Source organism: Euwallacea fornicatus, chromosome 26, assembly GCF_040115645.1.
Source record: "Euwallacea fornicatus isolate EFF26 chromosome 26, ASM4011564v1, whole genome shotgun sequence".
NCBI lineage: Eukaryota > Metazoa > Arthropoda > Insecta > Coleoptera > Curculionidae > Euwallacea > Euwallacea fornicatus.
In genome coordinates, this window is record NC_089566.1 from 1637656 (window position 1) to 1650796 (window position 13141).

The 13141-nt window shown below is 35.7% G+C and overlaps 2 protein-coding genes across 5 annotated transcripts in view; one reads left to right on the top strand and one right to left on the bottom strand.

Moving 5' to 3' along the window:
- Positions 1-10539, bottom strand: part of unc79 (UNC-79 domain-containing protein) — a 25696-nt gene extending 15157 nt beyond the window's left edge. The window contains exons 1-10 of one of the 4 annotated variants that reach the window (XM_066296885.1): positions 10415-10539; positions 10088-10340; positions 9773-9951; positions 5967-6086; positions 3727-3888; positions 3499-3669; positions 1677-1946; positions 1392-1621; positions 1118-1332; positions 770-1050 (exon numbers count right to left, since the gene is read on the bottom strand). In XM_066296885.1, the coding sequence (XP_066152982.1) occupies positions 770-1050; positions 1118-1332; positions 1392-1621; positions 1677-1946; positions 3499-3669; positions 3727-3888; positions 5967-6086; positions 9773-9951; positions 10088-10197 (1738 nt within the window). In that variant the 5' untranslated portion in view covers positions 10198-10340; positions 10415-10539. Of the gene's footprint in view, positions 1-769; positions 1051-1117; positions 1333-1391; positions 1632-1676; positions 1947-3498; positions 3670-3726; positions 3889-5966; positions 6087-9772; positions 9952-10087; positions 10341-10414 lie in introns of those variants that run through there. The other 3 variants (XM_066296888.1, XM_066296886.1, XM_066296887.1) reach the window with 3 other exon arrangements.
- Positions 10540-10577: 38 nt separating this feature from the next.
- Positions 10578-12762, top strand: LOC136347155 (uncharacterized). The gene is made up of 2 exons (XM_066296891.1): positions 10578-10698; positions 12320-12762. The coding sequence occupies exons 1-2, from the start codon at positions 10656-10658 to the stop codon at positions 12649-12651; spliced, it is 375 nt and encodes a 124-aa protein (XP_066152988.1). The 5' UTR covers positions 10578-10655; the 3' UTR covers positions 12652-12762.
- The last annotated feature ends 379 nt before the right edge of the window (positions 12763-13141 follow it).

Here is a 13141-nt window from a genome sequence, read left to right on the forward strand (position 1 = left end):
GTTATGGCTCAAATGGATTTTATAATAAGACCTATTTGCCATTTGATAATGGTCCTTAATTTTTTAATGATTGAGAGATCATATTTGCTCATAATTTTTTTCAATGAATTAAAGATTTAAAATGGTACTACACGAATTAGCTTATAGGTAAATATCTCGTAAACGAAGAGAGACATTGGGACTAAAAGAGAATGTGTTTTTGAATAAAAATAGACACTTTTCCATCATATCGAATAGAATTTGACTTTAACTACAATTGTAAAAAAATATGACCAAATACACCGAAGCGGTGAGTTGCAACTGGCGCCCTCTAGGAGCTACGTAAAAATTGGACTAGAACTTTTATTTGGTACCTTACAAAACCTCTTTTTTGCGAGGAGGTGGGAATCTTCTTAAGACACCTAACTTAGATGCGCAGCCAGGTAGTGTGAGATTCGACCGACCGTTAAGTCGCCCGCCTACCCACCTCACCTCTTCACCCCGGTATCGCCTTTCGGCATTCTTCGGGGCATCTTACAACACTTAGGTGTACCAATTTTGACGTCGTTGCTGCAAAAATCCAAAAAATTAATCAGGAATTTTAAAGTAAAATTTCAATGTTTAACGCCACGCAATTTTGAAACGCGCAACATTGTCGTAAGGCATCTCGGTGCCACCCGTCATATTTCGGTGTCCTTTATTTCGGGTTTTCGTCATGTCCCACGCCCAACGAATCGCCCTGTGTAAATATACGTGTAATGCGTAGATCTCGAGAAGGGATTTTGCTCACCGTCATATGAATATGCGGTCATGTGAAACCAATGAAATATCATCGATAAAAGCCGTCCGAGTATTTCAGTTTGCGCGTTCCTGTCGGGATTGCAACGGCCCACCAGCAGCCAAACTCCATACCTTCCCAAAAGTTGTCTCTCTTCTACGCTGATATTGTCCAGTGAAGGAATGGGACTTCTACCATCTCTACCTTCCTTCAATTTATCGATCCTTTCATCGAAATCTCGCTTATCGATATCTTTTAATTCTTTTTCAGGTATTTTAGCTTCCTTTAATAAACTAAAAGACGAACATTTAATCCCGTTGAAATCGTCTTTTGAATTTTGCATCAACTTCAGATAGGTACCTAACGATTGCCTCAAGCATACAAGTTTGCATTTCCGGTTCCATGTTCCATGTTGGGGGAATGGCTTTGTGAACAACATGATCCCCACCTCGCCTCGAGTTGTGGCGGTTATTGTGACATTGTTCACAATATCGAATTGGATGATTACCATTGTAAGAGGCACATTCGGTTGAGAAACATATGGATATTGCTGATTTATCTGTAGATCTGCAATTCTAAAATGACCGTCGATTAGTCCTTGATGGTATCCCAACATTCTAGCAGGTGTACCTACTTTATTTTCGCAAACCATGGATACTTGTTGCATGGGGTGCAACACATCAAAGAAACTTTGGGTCGGGTGCTTTCGATGAACCACGTTGGCACACTCAATGCACAAGTATAAAGGAGGAGGGATCTCCACTGATTCTTCTATGGCCACAGAATGATTATAGCAAACTTTAGCGGCCTCCGCGTTACCTGCATTCGGACATCCCTTCCTTTGGCAAACAAAGGATGATGGATCTAGAAAGTCCTGTATACGAGAAACAGTTTTCAAATTTATCTCCAAATAACCCACCTGCAAATTTACAGATTAAATTTTTACGATCGAACAAATTAGCATTGAAGGTGGGCCAATAGTAAAACAATAGTTTGGCTGCAGATGCCCGGGAAGTTGAGGTTCCGTAAGCAATAGCGTTAAGCATGTCTTTGAGAATGTTCTTTTTCAAAGTCATTAGACACTCCAAAAGTTGACAGTGATGCGCTGGGTTCGTGGAGTATTGAAAGATCATCATTATTACTGAAGAAACCGACTGACAGATATCGGCTCGTTTGTGGTCATGACGAGCTAAATAAGCAATCTAAATTTACATCTCTAATCCACAAAGAATGGAAAGTAAATACACACGTAGGAAACGTTTAAGGATATTTTCCTAAATCGAATGAAGTTCTTCTAAAATTAATTAGAAAGTGAAGGTATGCGTTTATACAGGGCGTCCCATTTGAAGCAGTGACTGAAGATTATTCAAAAACAGTGCGTTGTATGCAAAAATTTTCAAACAAAAGTTGTCTGTTGAAGAGGGGACATATCATGAAGATAGTGACTTTTAAACCAAATATCGTTTTAAGGTCGTTTCAAGAGCAACTTCTTTTCAAATGGCAACTCCAATTTTTTTATCCTTGTAGACCTTCAAAAAATGAATATTTTTTATTTGAACAATTTTTCTATTCGACGTTTTGCTGCAGAGTTATCCGTGGTTGTTGTCCAATTTTTGAGATAGATCTAAAGAGTTTTAAGCACCTACCAAGCGCATTCGCCAAAACTTAGCCATTTATTATCTTAAGACAGATTTCCACACATTCGCGGTTTTTGGGCTTTTATAATTTTTAGTATGGTCTGCATATTCGCATTAAGTAACAATTAATACTATAAAATAATATTTAATTCTTCAATATAAAGAAATGAAGTATTCGGAGATTTTTTAGTTGATTTTGAAAAAACAAAAAAAATATCGCAAATAAAGCTCAATAAATCATTAATAATCTATTTATTATGTTCAAAGTGAGAACTATAATTCTGAACACACCTACGTCCTCTATTCCTCATTGGCGTAGTGATATCGGGCCGGATTTCTCGTTTTTGGTCAGCTTGATTAATTGTGGCGATTAAATATTGTTTATTTTGAATCTCCTGTTCATGTACCAGCGATTTCATGCCAAAATGCAAACTGCATTAAAAATGATAAAAACCCAAAAATTTCGAATATCTGGAAATCTATTAAGCGCATAAATGGCTGGCTTAAGTTTTGGCGTATGCGCTTGACGGATACTTAAAGGTTTAAAAATCAATTTCTCAAATTTTTCTAACATTTCTCAAGATACTTTCCATAAGAAGTGAAAGAGCATTGCCTAGGCAAGCTTTTAAAAAACTTGAATAAGCACACACCTAAGCGTTCCATTAAAATCCACGTTTGAATTTGACTCTTTGTTGCCCTTTAAACCAGTAACGACATGTTTAAAAAGTTCTAGGAAAGCAAAAAAACCATTTTAGATTTTATGGCTTAAATTATTTAAACAATATATTCACACATAACAAAAAAGTTTACTACACTTTCGTGTTAAAAGGGCTTGTGATTCTTCAGCACTTCAATAATTGTGGAAAAGCACAGTCAAAATAAAAAATATTAAAATCTTAATTCTCAGGAAAACGGTAACACTTGGTATAGGTGTGTTTGGTTGAATCAGTTCAGAATGACCTCCTCTGACACCCTATTCAGTATATGGCACCACATACGGACCACCCTGTACAGTACAGTGTCAACTACAATTGAAATTACTCGTTACGTGTTTCATGATATTTTAAACGTATCCTTAGACTTTTCCAAAGTGCGTATACTTACTAATGGTAAATGGAAGGATGTAGTAACAGAGGGTGTTGATGATGTCTTGGTGTAAACTCGAAGGAAGAACGGCTATAGTCGAAGCAGTCAAATAAGGAAGGTTGTCAATTAGGTCGTGATCTAAAAATGGCAGAAGACACCCTAGACAGTGGAGAAGCGCCTGGCCAAACACTGCAAAAAAGATCTAGTCGTTTCTAATCGCACCTTATCTTCTCAGTGTACGATTACCATGAAGACCGTTCGTTATCAGAGGAGCAACTTCAATCAAAGGTACAATGGAATTATAAAGCCCTTTGTAATCCAAGCTGGGAAAGAGGCCCATTCTAATTCCGTCCATTTCTGGATCTTTTAATAGCTCGAAAGGCGAATTGGGAACATCTTTAAGAACGTCTGAAACCGGCTTCAATGTTAAAACAATGCAAATATATCCAACAGGTTGGTTTGAACCAGGGCCAGAAAATACTCACACAGCACAATTATACAGGGTTCGCCATTACTCCGGCGTCGGGTCCTAGTGTCTTTGTATAAACGTCAATATAAAATGTTTAGTACTGTAATCATTTGTATTGGAAAACTGCATGATTTAATAATATTTTTGTTTATAAAGGGTGTTCAGTTTTCGCTGCGCAGCATAAAGTTATACTTTTTTAAATAGGAACCCATAGTTTTTTTTATGCCATTTGATAAAGCTTTAATTCAGAAGATTCTCGATATGAGAATTTATAGATAGAGAGATAGAGAGATTTATAGATAGAATATGAGAATTTATTGATTGCGGCGTTGCTACATTACAGTAATTTTTTTTTAATAGAGCATCAGAAAGGAACGATTATAAAACTGGTGTTTTTTGCAATTTTGAAATTTGCTTATGCGGTTTAACAAATGAAAGTCAGAAGTACTTAAAAACTTTAAAAAACTTTTTAATCCACTAAATTTTTTTGTATGAAAGCGCTAATTTTCAAATTTTCCAAATTGCTGAAATTATTTCTTTTTTAATGGTACCGTGATTTTTTTTTAAGTGTTTTTAATGCAGTTTTTAATTCTCTATTAATTTACAACATCTTTTTATCTAACATTTACAGCTTTGGAGATATCCATAAAATAAAGGTGGAAAAGAATTAAAAAAAAAAATTAAATTAAAAAAAGGATATTGATTTAACAAGTACTCGAAATTTTGCTCATTTTGTTGTGGGCACCTCTGACTTTCATTCACTAATTTACGAAAACAAATTTCAAAATTTCAAAAAAACCCCCAGTTCTGCGATCTTTTATTTCTGATGATACGTTTTTAAAGAAATTGCTCAAGTATGACAATTTAAATTAAATTAAAATCAATAAACAAATTTTCAATGAATTTTTCTTTTAAATTAAGGCTTCATTAAATCGCGTAAAAAAACTATGGGTTGCTATTTAAAAAAGTAGAACTTTATGCTACTCAGCGAAAACTGAAGACTCTGTATATAAACAAAAATATTATTAAATCGTGCAGCTTTCCAATATAAACGGGTGCAGTACTAAACATTTTATGTTGATACAAAGACACCAAGCACCAAGGCCTTAGTAATGGCGAACCCTGTATGTCAATTTCAGCGAAATCTTCAAACGAGAATAATACTGATTCGCTGTACAGGATGTTTCTTAATGGATGGTAAAATTCAAATGGGCGAATCCTGAACTTATTTTAAGATAGAAATTTCATGTAAAGGCTTAAATTTTTTCCATTTGGGTTTGCAGGGCGTTCAAGTTTCATTATTTATTTATTTTTATTGATTTCTCTGTTATTTGTAAAGATAATTTATTCAAAATTTATAGTAACAATAATTTTCGCATTACGAACAAATTGTAATAATAATTATTTCAAATACTATACAGGGCGCTGCTTTTTCCGTGGTACTTTTCAACATTTTTCATTAGAATTTCCCTATGATATTTTTAGATTTTATTCATTAATTTCATTTGAGCTCTCCTGTTTTTCCTTAACTTTTTTACCTTTTCGGTTTCTTTTAATAAGAGTAATAGTTTAAGAAATCATCGTAAAAATATCTAACCATGTTTGCCCCGATTGATCTAAGGATATGATAAAATGGCAAGGTAGTGAATTGTTGAAAAATTGTAAATGTTTGTCAAACTATTAAAAATACACTCGAAATTTTTCATGAAGTCCTGCAGCCCATGAACGAAGGGTGGAATCTTGTATTTTGGCAGGACACTTCCAACAATTACTTTGATGATAATCCAAATTAGTAGTTTTAATTTTTGTTCTTTTTTCAAATCACAAATAAACTTGCAGGAGTCCGAAGAACTGTTAAATGGACACCCTGTACGTGTTTATTTTCGGATGAGAATTTCGCTGATTTGGCCATCTAATTTGGGGACACCGTGTATAGCATACTAAAGCTGGTTATTTTGCATCAAGTTTTAATAACAGCTATTTCAACACTCAACAACACACATATTTTGATACGTACTTAAAAGAATCTGAGAGAAGTATTTTATTGTGTTTGCTATGTCAACTCCAGAGGGGGGTGGTAGAATACCCTGCATAAGACGGAGTTGGTAGTCATACAGGCTGCGAATTTTGGCTGTAACTGATAAACAAATCTGATTCATTAGTTGTATTGGTTATTTAGTTATACGTGTTTAGATAGATTTTACCACATATTAAAATGCAGAAAAAACGATGCCAGAAATGCAGAGTGAACAACTATTTTTTTTAAATTAAGACCATAAGACAATGGCGTGATAACATTTTGATAGTGGCCCGTACTGTTCTACGCGTATACAGAGTGGTCGTCCGGCAACTGCATCGGCCGATTGTGGAGAAACCATAAATAGGAAATTTTGGTACGATATGAAATTTTTCGGGGGGCAACAAGCCTTAAATCTTTTGAGGATGGCGCCACTCCCGGTTAGGTCGCAAGTGAATGCCGAAACTACCACCCTGTATATTATTGCATTTTTAGATTCACCTTTAATACACTTTTCTTCGATTGTCCATTGCTTCCGAAGTATTGAAATTTGGAAAATTACAGTTTTTCCCTTTTGTACGGCTGTAACTTTGGAATGGTTAAAGTCAGAACTAAACGAATTTCGCTTTCCTACCTAAACTTGTCAAGACAAATTTAAATCATGGAAGTTTGACAGAAGTAAAAATTACAGAAAATTTTAACACATGCAAGATGAAGGATCAAAGTGGATGTGAAATCATTTTCGTTTTCACTTGAGCAGTTTCCACGTTACAGCCGTAGAAGAGGCAAAACGTGTCATATTTCAATACTAGAAAATCGTAATAGAACATCTTTATGAATTACTCATGGAATTTGAAGATGCCTCTAGAAATCCAATATACAGAGTGTTCGGTTTGAAATAAGCAAGGTGATATTTATTTCAATTTACATAGCGGCAAACTTTCAGATTTCGTCTGATTAGCTTTTTCTTAATGTATCGACGCTGGACGCAGAGGACCACTTTGTCTAGTGGTCCTGTTCGTTGGTTAGATAGTAGGTATACAGGGTGGCTCTTAAAGGTGCAGAAAGAGTGCTACCACAAATTCCTGAGGCTAAAATATGATGATCTAACTCAACTTATCTCAGTCCAAAAGTGGATGATTTCGGAGGTGCAGAGTGTCAAAAGTTGAATTTGGTTTCAGTTTTTCATAAATATATTTTTTTAATAACTGGTGTGCAATCACAATATTCGGCTAGGGGGGGTTTTTCGGTGTGACAAATTGAAATCTGCTTTCGTTTTCATTGTAAAATGTAGGGGGCGCCACCCGCGGCACTTTGCCCACATTTAAAACGAAATAATTCTTTTGAGCCACACTGTATTTTACTTCTAAATAAAATTTCTTATTCTCCAACGTCTTTTACCTAAAAAAGGTACACGTGGTAAGGGTTGATTTGAGCAACTGTTTGCGAGATATCTGGATTTAAAAAGTTCATTTCGTGTATGGCCAAGTCTAAATTCATTGTAATGATCGAACACGATTTGAAACGACAATTAACTTGATTTCTTACACAAACACACCACTGTATTGCATTGCCACAAGAGTAACACCAAAAATTACGAAAACGAGTAAATGTATTGTTAATTTTATTCTCTAGTAAAAACAATCAATAAAAGATTTATCAACGAAAAATTAATTAACAATAAATCCCTTTAACAAATGTTCAAAATGACCTCGATTTTCGTGTGTACAAAGATTAATTCGTCGTAAAAAATTACATTGAACTTGTGACACTCTGTATCTCCGAAATCATTCACTTTTGGACTGACGTGAGTTGGGTTAGATCATCATGTTTTGGCCTGAGGAATTTGTGGTAGCATTTTCTCAGCACCTTTTAGAGACACCCTGTATATCTTCATTGTTATTATTTCTTGTATTTACCCGAATCATTGAAATATTTTTTTTAATGGAAGATTTATCAGTTTTGGTTGATGAGGAAGGCGACAAAATTAAATTGACCATAGCAATTTCAGTATGCAGAGGTGCTTTATTGAAATATTATTCTTCAACTTTTATAATATTTGTTGTGCAAAATGCCATCAGGAAGACATTTGTCCAGTGATTTGAAAGATAAAATTGTTGAGGCTCATGAAAAGGAACGGCCACAGAAGTTGATATGTGAGCAGTTTAATTTATCAAAACAAGTATTATCCCTTAGAATAAATCATTTCCGTCTTCGAGGGACTGTGTCCAATTTAAAGGGAGGAGGTAGACGTCAAAAAGTTCTGTGAAACTGGATAGAAAAATAAAAATGTTAATCAAGAAAAACCCTGCAACTGATATATGTGCGGATTTAGGTGATATTGACTTATCTTCTGGAACGGTCCAGAGACGTTTGGTAGAATTTGGACTTCGTGTTCATCGACCAGCGCGAAAACCACTGCTATCAAAGAAAAACAAGGACGTAAGACTAATATTTGCAAAGCTTCACCTTCATTGGTCTGCAAAGGACTGGAAAATGGTGCTGTTTAGTGATGAGAGCAAGTTCAATTTGATTGGTACTGAAGGATCTCAATATGTTCATCGTCCAATTGGGAAAAAGCTTGATTCTAGATACGTTTACAAGTTCCTGAAACACGGAGGTGGAAACATCATGGTGTGGGGCGCCCTCTCTGGTTGGGGTATGGGTCCCATACACAGAATTGTTGGGAAAATGGATCATTTCATGTACTGTAATATATCGGAAACAGTGATGTTATCGCATGCCGATTGGAAAATGCCATTATCACACGTTTTTCAGCATGATGACGATCCCAAACACACTTCAAGGATCGTGAAACAGTGGTTGAATGATAAAAAAGTTAATGTTCTGCAGAGACCAGCTCAGTCGCCGGATCTCGATCCGATTGAGAACCTCCAGAGGCTAGTTCAGGTTAATTTCCCAGGATATTGTGGAAAAATATATACGAACCTAAAAATTCTACAATGGAGAAGAACTTTTCAAGGAAGTTGAAAATTTTTGGAAATCTATTGATGGTAAAACAGCGGTTGAATGATAAAAAAGTTAATGTTTTGCAGTGGCCAGCTCATTCGCCGGATCTCGATCCGATTGAGAACCTCCAGAGGTTAGTTCAGGTTAATTTCCCAGGGTGTTGTGGAAAAATATATACGAACTTAAAAATTCTACAATGGAGAAGAACTTTTGAAAGAAGTTGAAAATTTTTGGAAATCTATTGATCCCACAATAATCTCAAATTTGATGGAATCCATGGCGAAAAGATGTCGTGGTGTCATGGACGATAAAGGAAATTGGACGAAATATTGATTATTTAGTGACAAACTCGTGGAAGTTCTATTTTTTGATGACGTTCAATTTAATTATGTCGCATAATATTGTTGTTGATTTTTGAATTTCCCTTTTTGTAAATGTATTTCAATTGATTTTGAGAATTTATGTTTTTGTTTATAATAAAAATTATTAGCTTTTTTTAATTAAATTATTATTTCGAATAGTTTTTGGATTCACATAAAAATGTTAACGTTTACTGGTAGTCAATTGAATTTTGCCCGATACTGCATATAAAATTCTTTTAAAGCGTTTTGCGAGGCGATAAGTGAGACGGGGGTTGGTAACGAATTAAAATCTCTATACAATAAGTGAGGGATGTCCAATTTACATGTAAATTTAAAGGTCCAACGCTTACGTTAGTGGTGATATCAAATTGATTTTTCGAGATTTTTCAAAACTGAATACCAAAAATCCCCAATAACGAGCGTTGGTACTTCAAGTGAAAGCGAAAAGGAAAGAGATAGAAAAAAGTTGCTTACATGCAGCAGCTCTCGTACCCATGTTGACAATGCAGTCACAATAATCAAACGCTAGGGAAACACTGAGGTCACATTGTTTAAAACGTGCAGGTATCTTCAACATGGGGGCAGCTTCACTTATCCCATAACAAGTCAATAGAGTTGAGAAAGGGACTAATTTATAACAGACTTTACCATAACTGTGGGACAAAACACATGTTTAAAGCCCAGCGAGTGGTACAGCTCGAAAAGATCGATACAGACGACATCTCGGATAATACTGGGGGGTAGCTCCATTATTTTCTATCTACAATAATTCAGCTATGTAACACTTACATCGAATACTCGAAAAGGGGCGATTGTCGAAGCGTCCTTGAAGCATAATTTGTGCGAATTATGCCGAGACGAATTAATGGAAACTCCTCATTGTCTGATATAAATTCCATCGATCGTCCGCGAATTTTGGCGACGAGCGAAAAAAATCACGATTTCGGACAACATTTAAAACATCTAATGTTGCACTACAAAACATAGATCCCATGTATAGCGGAAATGGATACATCAATACATCGCTGAAACGCCTTGGTCCCTATACGAACAACATCCAGGTGAAACAACAATTATGTGCAGTAAAAGAACATCGAGATATGCTGATGAACTTACGGCAAAAGATGTTTATGAATGAAAAGACCTTTATGTTGATGGGATATTTCACTCGACGAGTCCCCGGAAATGCCAAAATTTTTATACAGTTTTACACAGATCTGACGAGAATCTGAGAATTTCACGAATACGCCACTCCATCGTGGTGCGCATGATTTTGAGCCGTTTTGATCTCTCCCTAAATTTTCTTCCACTTCGGTCCAGTTTTTAATCAATAGTTCTCTATCGTCCTTCTGAGTTGATGCTCAACGGGATGCACAAATCAAAACACTATTTGGACTTGTGTAAGTCCACCTTTATTAATTTTCCTTTCGCATGCTCTAACTGCCAGAACTATAGTGGTCATTTTTCTCAGTCCCTAGGGCAGGTAAACCCAATTCATACCCCTCAAATTGAAGCTATCGACAATACACTCTAGCAGATACACGAGGTATCTTGCAGATACCCAAGTAACCATACCCAAATTAGCATGGTAAATATTTTTGTTTTTTTTTTGCTGGCTTTTGAGATGAATTTGTCAGTTTATGAGACTATGTAGACGTTCGATGTAGAGGGTGTTGTTTAAGTGCGCGGCCAAACTTCAAGGGGTGATTCCTCGAGTTATTCCAAGAGGAAAGATTCATTTGATCACAGGTGCGGCAACGGTTCGTTTTCAACATCCGGGGTGTTAAACTTTTTCAAAAAAATATCTTTTTTGGAAAACTCTTAACAACGCTTTAACTGATTTTGTTGAAATTTGGCAGTGTTACTTACGGTTATTATTGTTATTTGTGCTATTATATTATTTATTTATTTACGTGCAGTTTGAATAAAGAGTTTTTCTTGTTTGATTTTTCTTAAATTTCCGGCCTTACCCCTGGCACGCCACCAACAAAAGGAAACAATTTCTGGCTTGAAGAATTCTTTTGTACTGCATTAGCAACTGTCACCAAATTTCATTATCAGATTTCACTATCGATTAACTCGTGTCTTCTTGCCATTTAGAAATTTTCTAATATGTCCCGATTTCGAAAAAATAGCATGAGACCCTGTATCTTGAAAACAAAACATTACCGGGCCTACGTTTATATAAATTTTGCACTTTAGAATCATCCATAGGGACGTCCCTTCAAGTTGGGCCAAGTATTTAAATAGCACCCTTTATACAGGGCGACAGTTTCCTTCGTGCCGAATTGTTAAAAAAGAAGTTTTCGTTTAATTTTTTTCGTAATTTTATCTCGACCAAGGCGTATCTCGCTTTAATCGATTTCATATAGTTTTTGAGAAAATCGCATTTTACCATTACGTCAACATGCTAACAATCCGAAATCGAGTAAAGTAGCAGTTTACCATAAAAAATGGTATGGGTCACCAAAAATGTCCAAGTTAACGTTTGATATCATCAACATGGGTTGTCTTAACAATGTCTTGGAGTTTAGCAACGAGGAGTGTGCAGATGTTTTCATTCGATTTGAAATTATGGGCGTGCATGGTGCATGCTGATGGTACAAGGCGATTTGCTCAAAAACGGCGGAAATATGGAGTAAGGCAAAGTATATCTTAGGAAAATTATGAAAAAATGCTGATTTCGTCAACTCACTAAAAAAATAAATGAGTCTAAATGAGAAAATGCGATTGTCCCTGTATAAGGAAGACATACGAAACGTCTCTTTCCATTTGAAAATAAGCACGACTATGAGTCGTTTAAACTGCTCAACTTTCATTGTTACCATGACAATTAGTTAAAATTTAGAGCAAAAGTACATTTTTTAATTTCTTACTTTGAGAGCGAACAACTTGGTAACGAAGACCTCAGGAATATTTTAAATATATGATGTATCGGCGTTAATTTAGACTTCCCTGTAATCGTTAGAGTTAATGACGTGACCTCTCTGAGCACCCTGTATAAAACATTTTTGTCCACAGCAGAGTCGCAGGAAACACTGCCTGGCACTCGAAAAGCGGGACTACACGAAACCATCGACCCCAAGGAACATCTAAATGACAACTTATCAGAATCTGTAGACGAATTGCGGGAACGTTTAAACAGGATGAAGAAAATGATGGCGGACAGGAAACCCAACAATGTAACCCAGCTTCCTACAAGAAAGGACACTTCTTGTGTTATAGATGGAAATTTTCTTAGTGTTGTTTTTGGATTCACGTTATTCCTTATTGTCTCTGTTAGCGGTTACGCTTTCTATAATCTCTTTGTTGCAATTATGAAGAAGCGTTCTCGCTACCATGAGGAACTCTAGTGGAGATGGAGAAATATCCGAACGACTTCATATTAAGCATTTAATCCGTTAAGATCATCGTAGTACACCAAAGCGGCAGTTGTTTCTAATAAAGTTGTGTTTATAAATACATTTATGTCGATTGATTGTGAATTTATATACAGGGCGTTTGGTTTACCGATACACGTCCGAGAGAGGGCGGTAAGGAAGATGATTGTGAACGTGTCTGACCATATATACTATCACACAAAGTGTCACGCATGTGCAGATATCGCCGTTTTTCCCAATTTTACCAAATTCGCTGTTTACTTCCGTGTAAGTTACGATAAAAATTTAATAGAACATTTGTTGTGACTCTATCGGTTTTCGCATAAACTTGATTATGTATTTTACCATGCAGTAGTACCTACATATGAAAAAAAAAATGTGATGCTTTAAAATTCCAAAAATGAATTTCTCTAACATAAAACCTTGACTTTGTAAGTAAATAAAGAGAAAGATGCAAATGGAA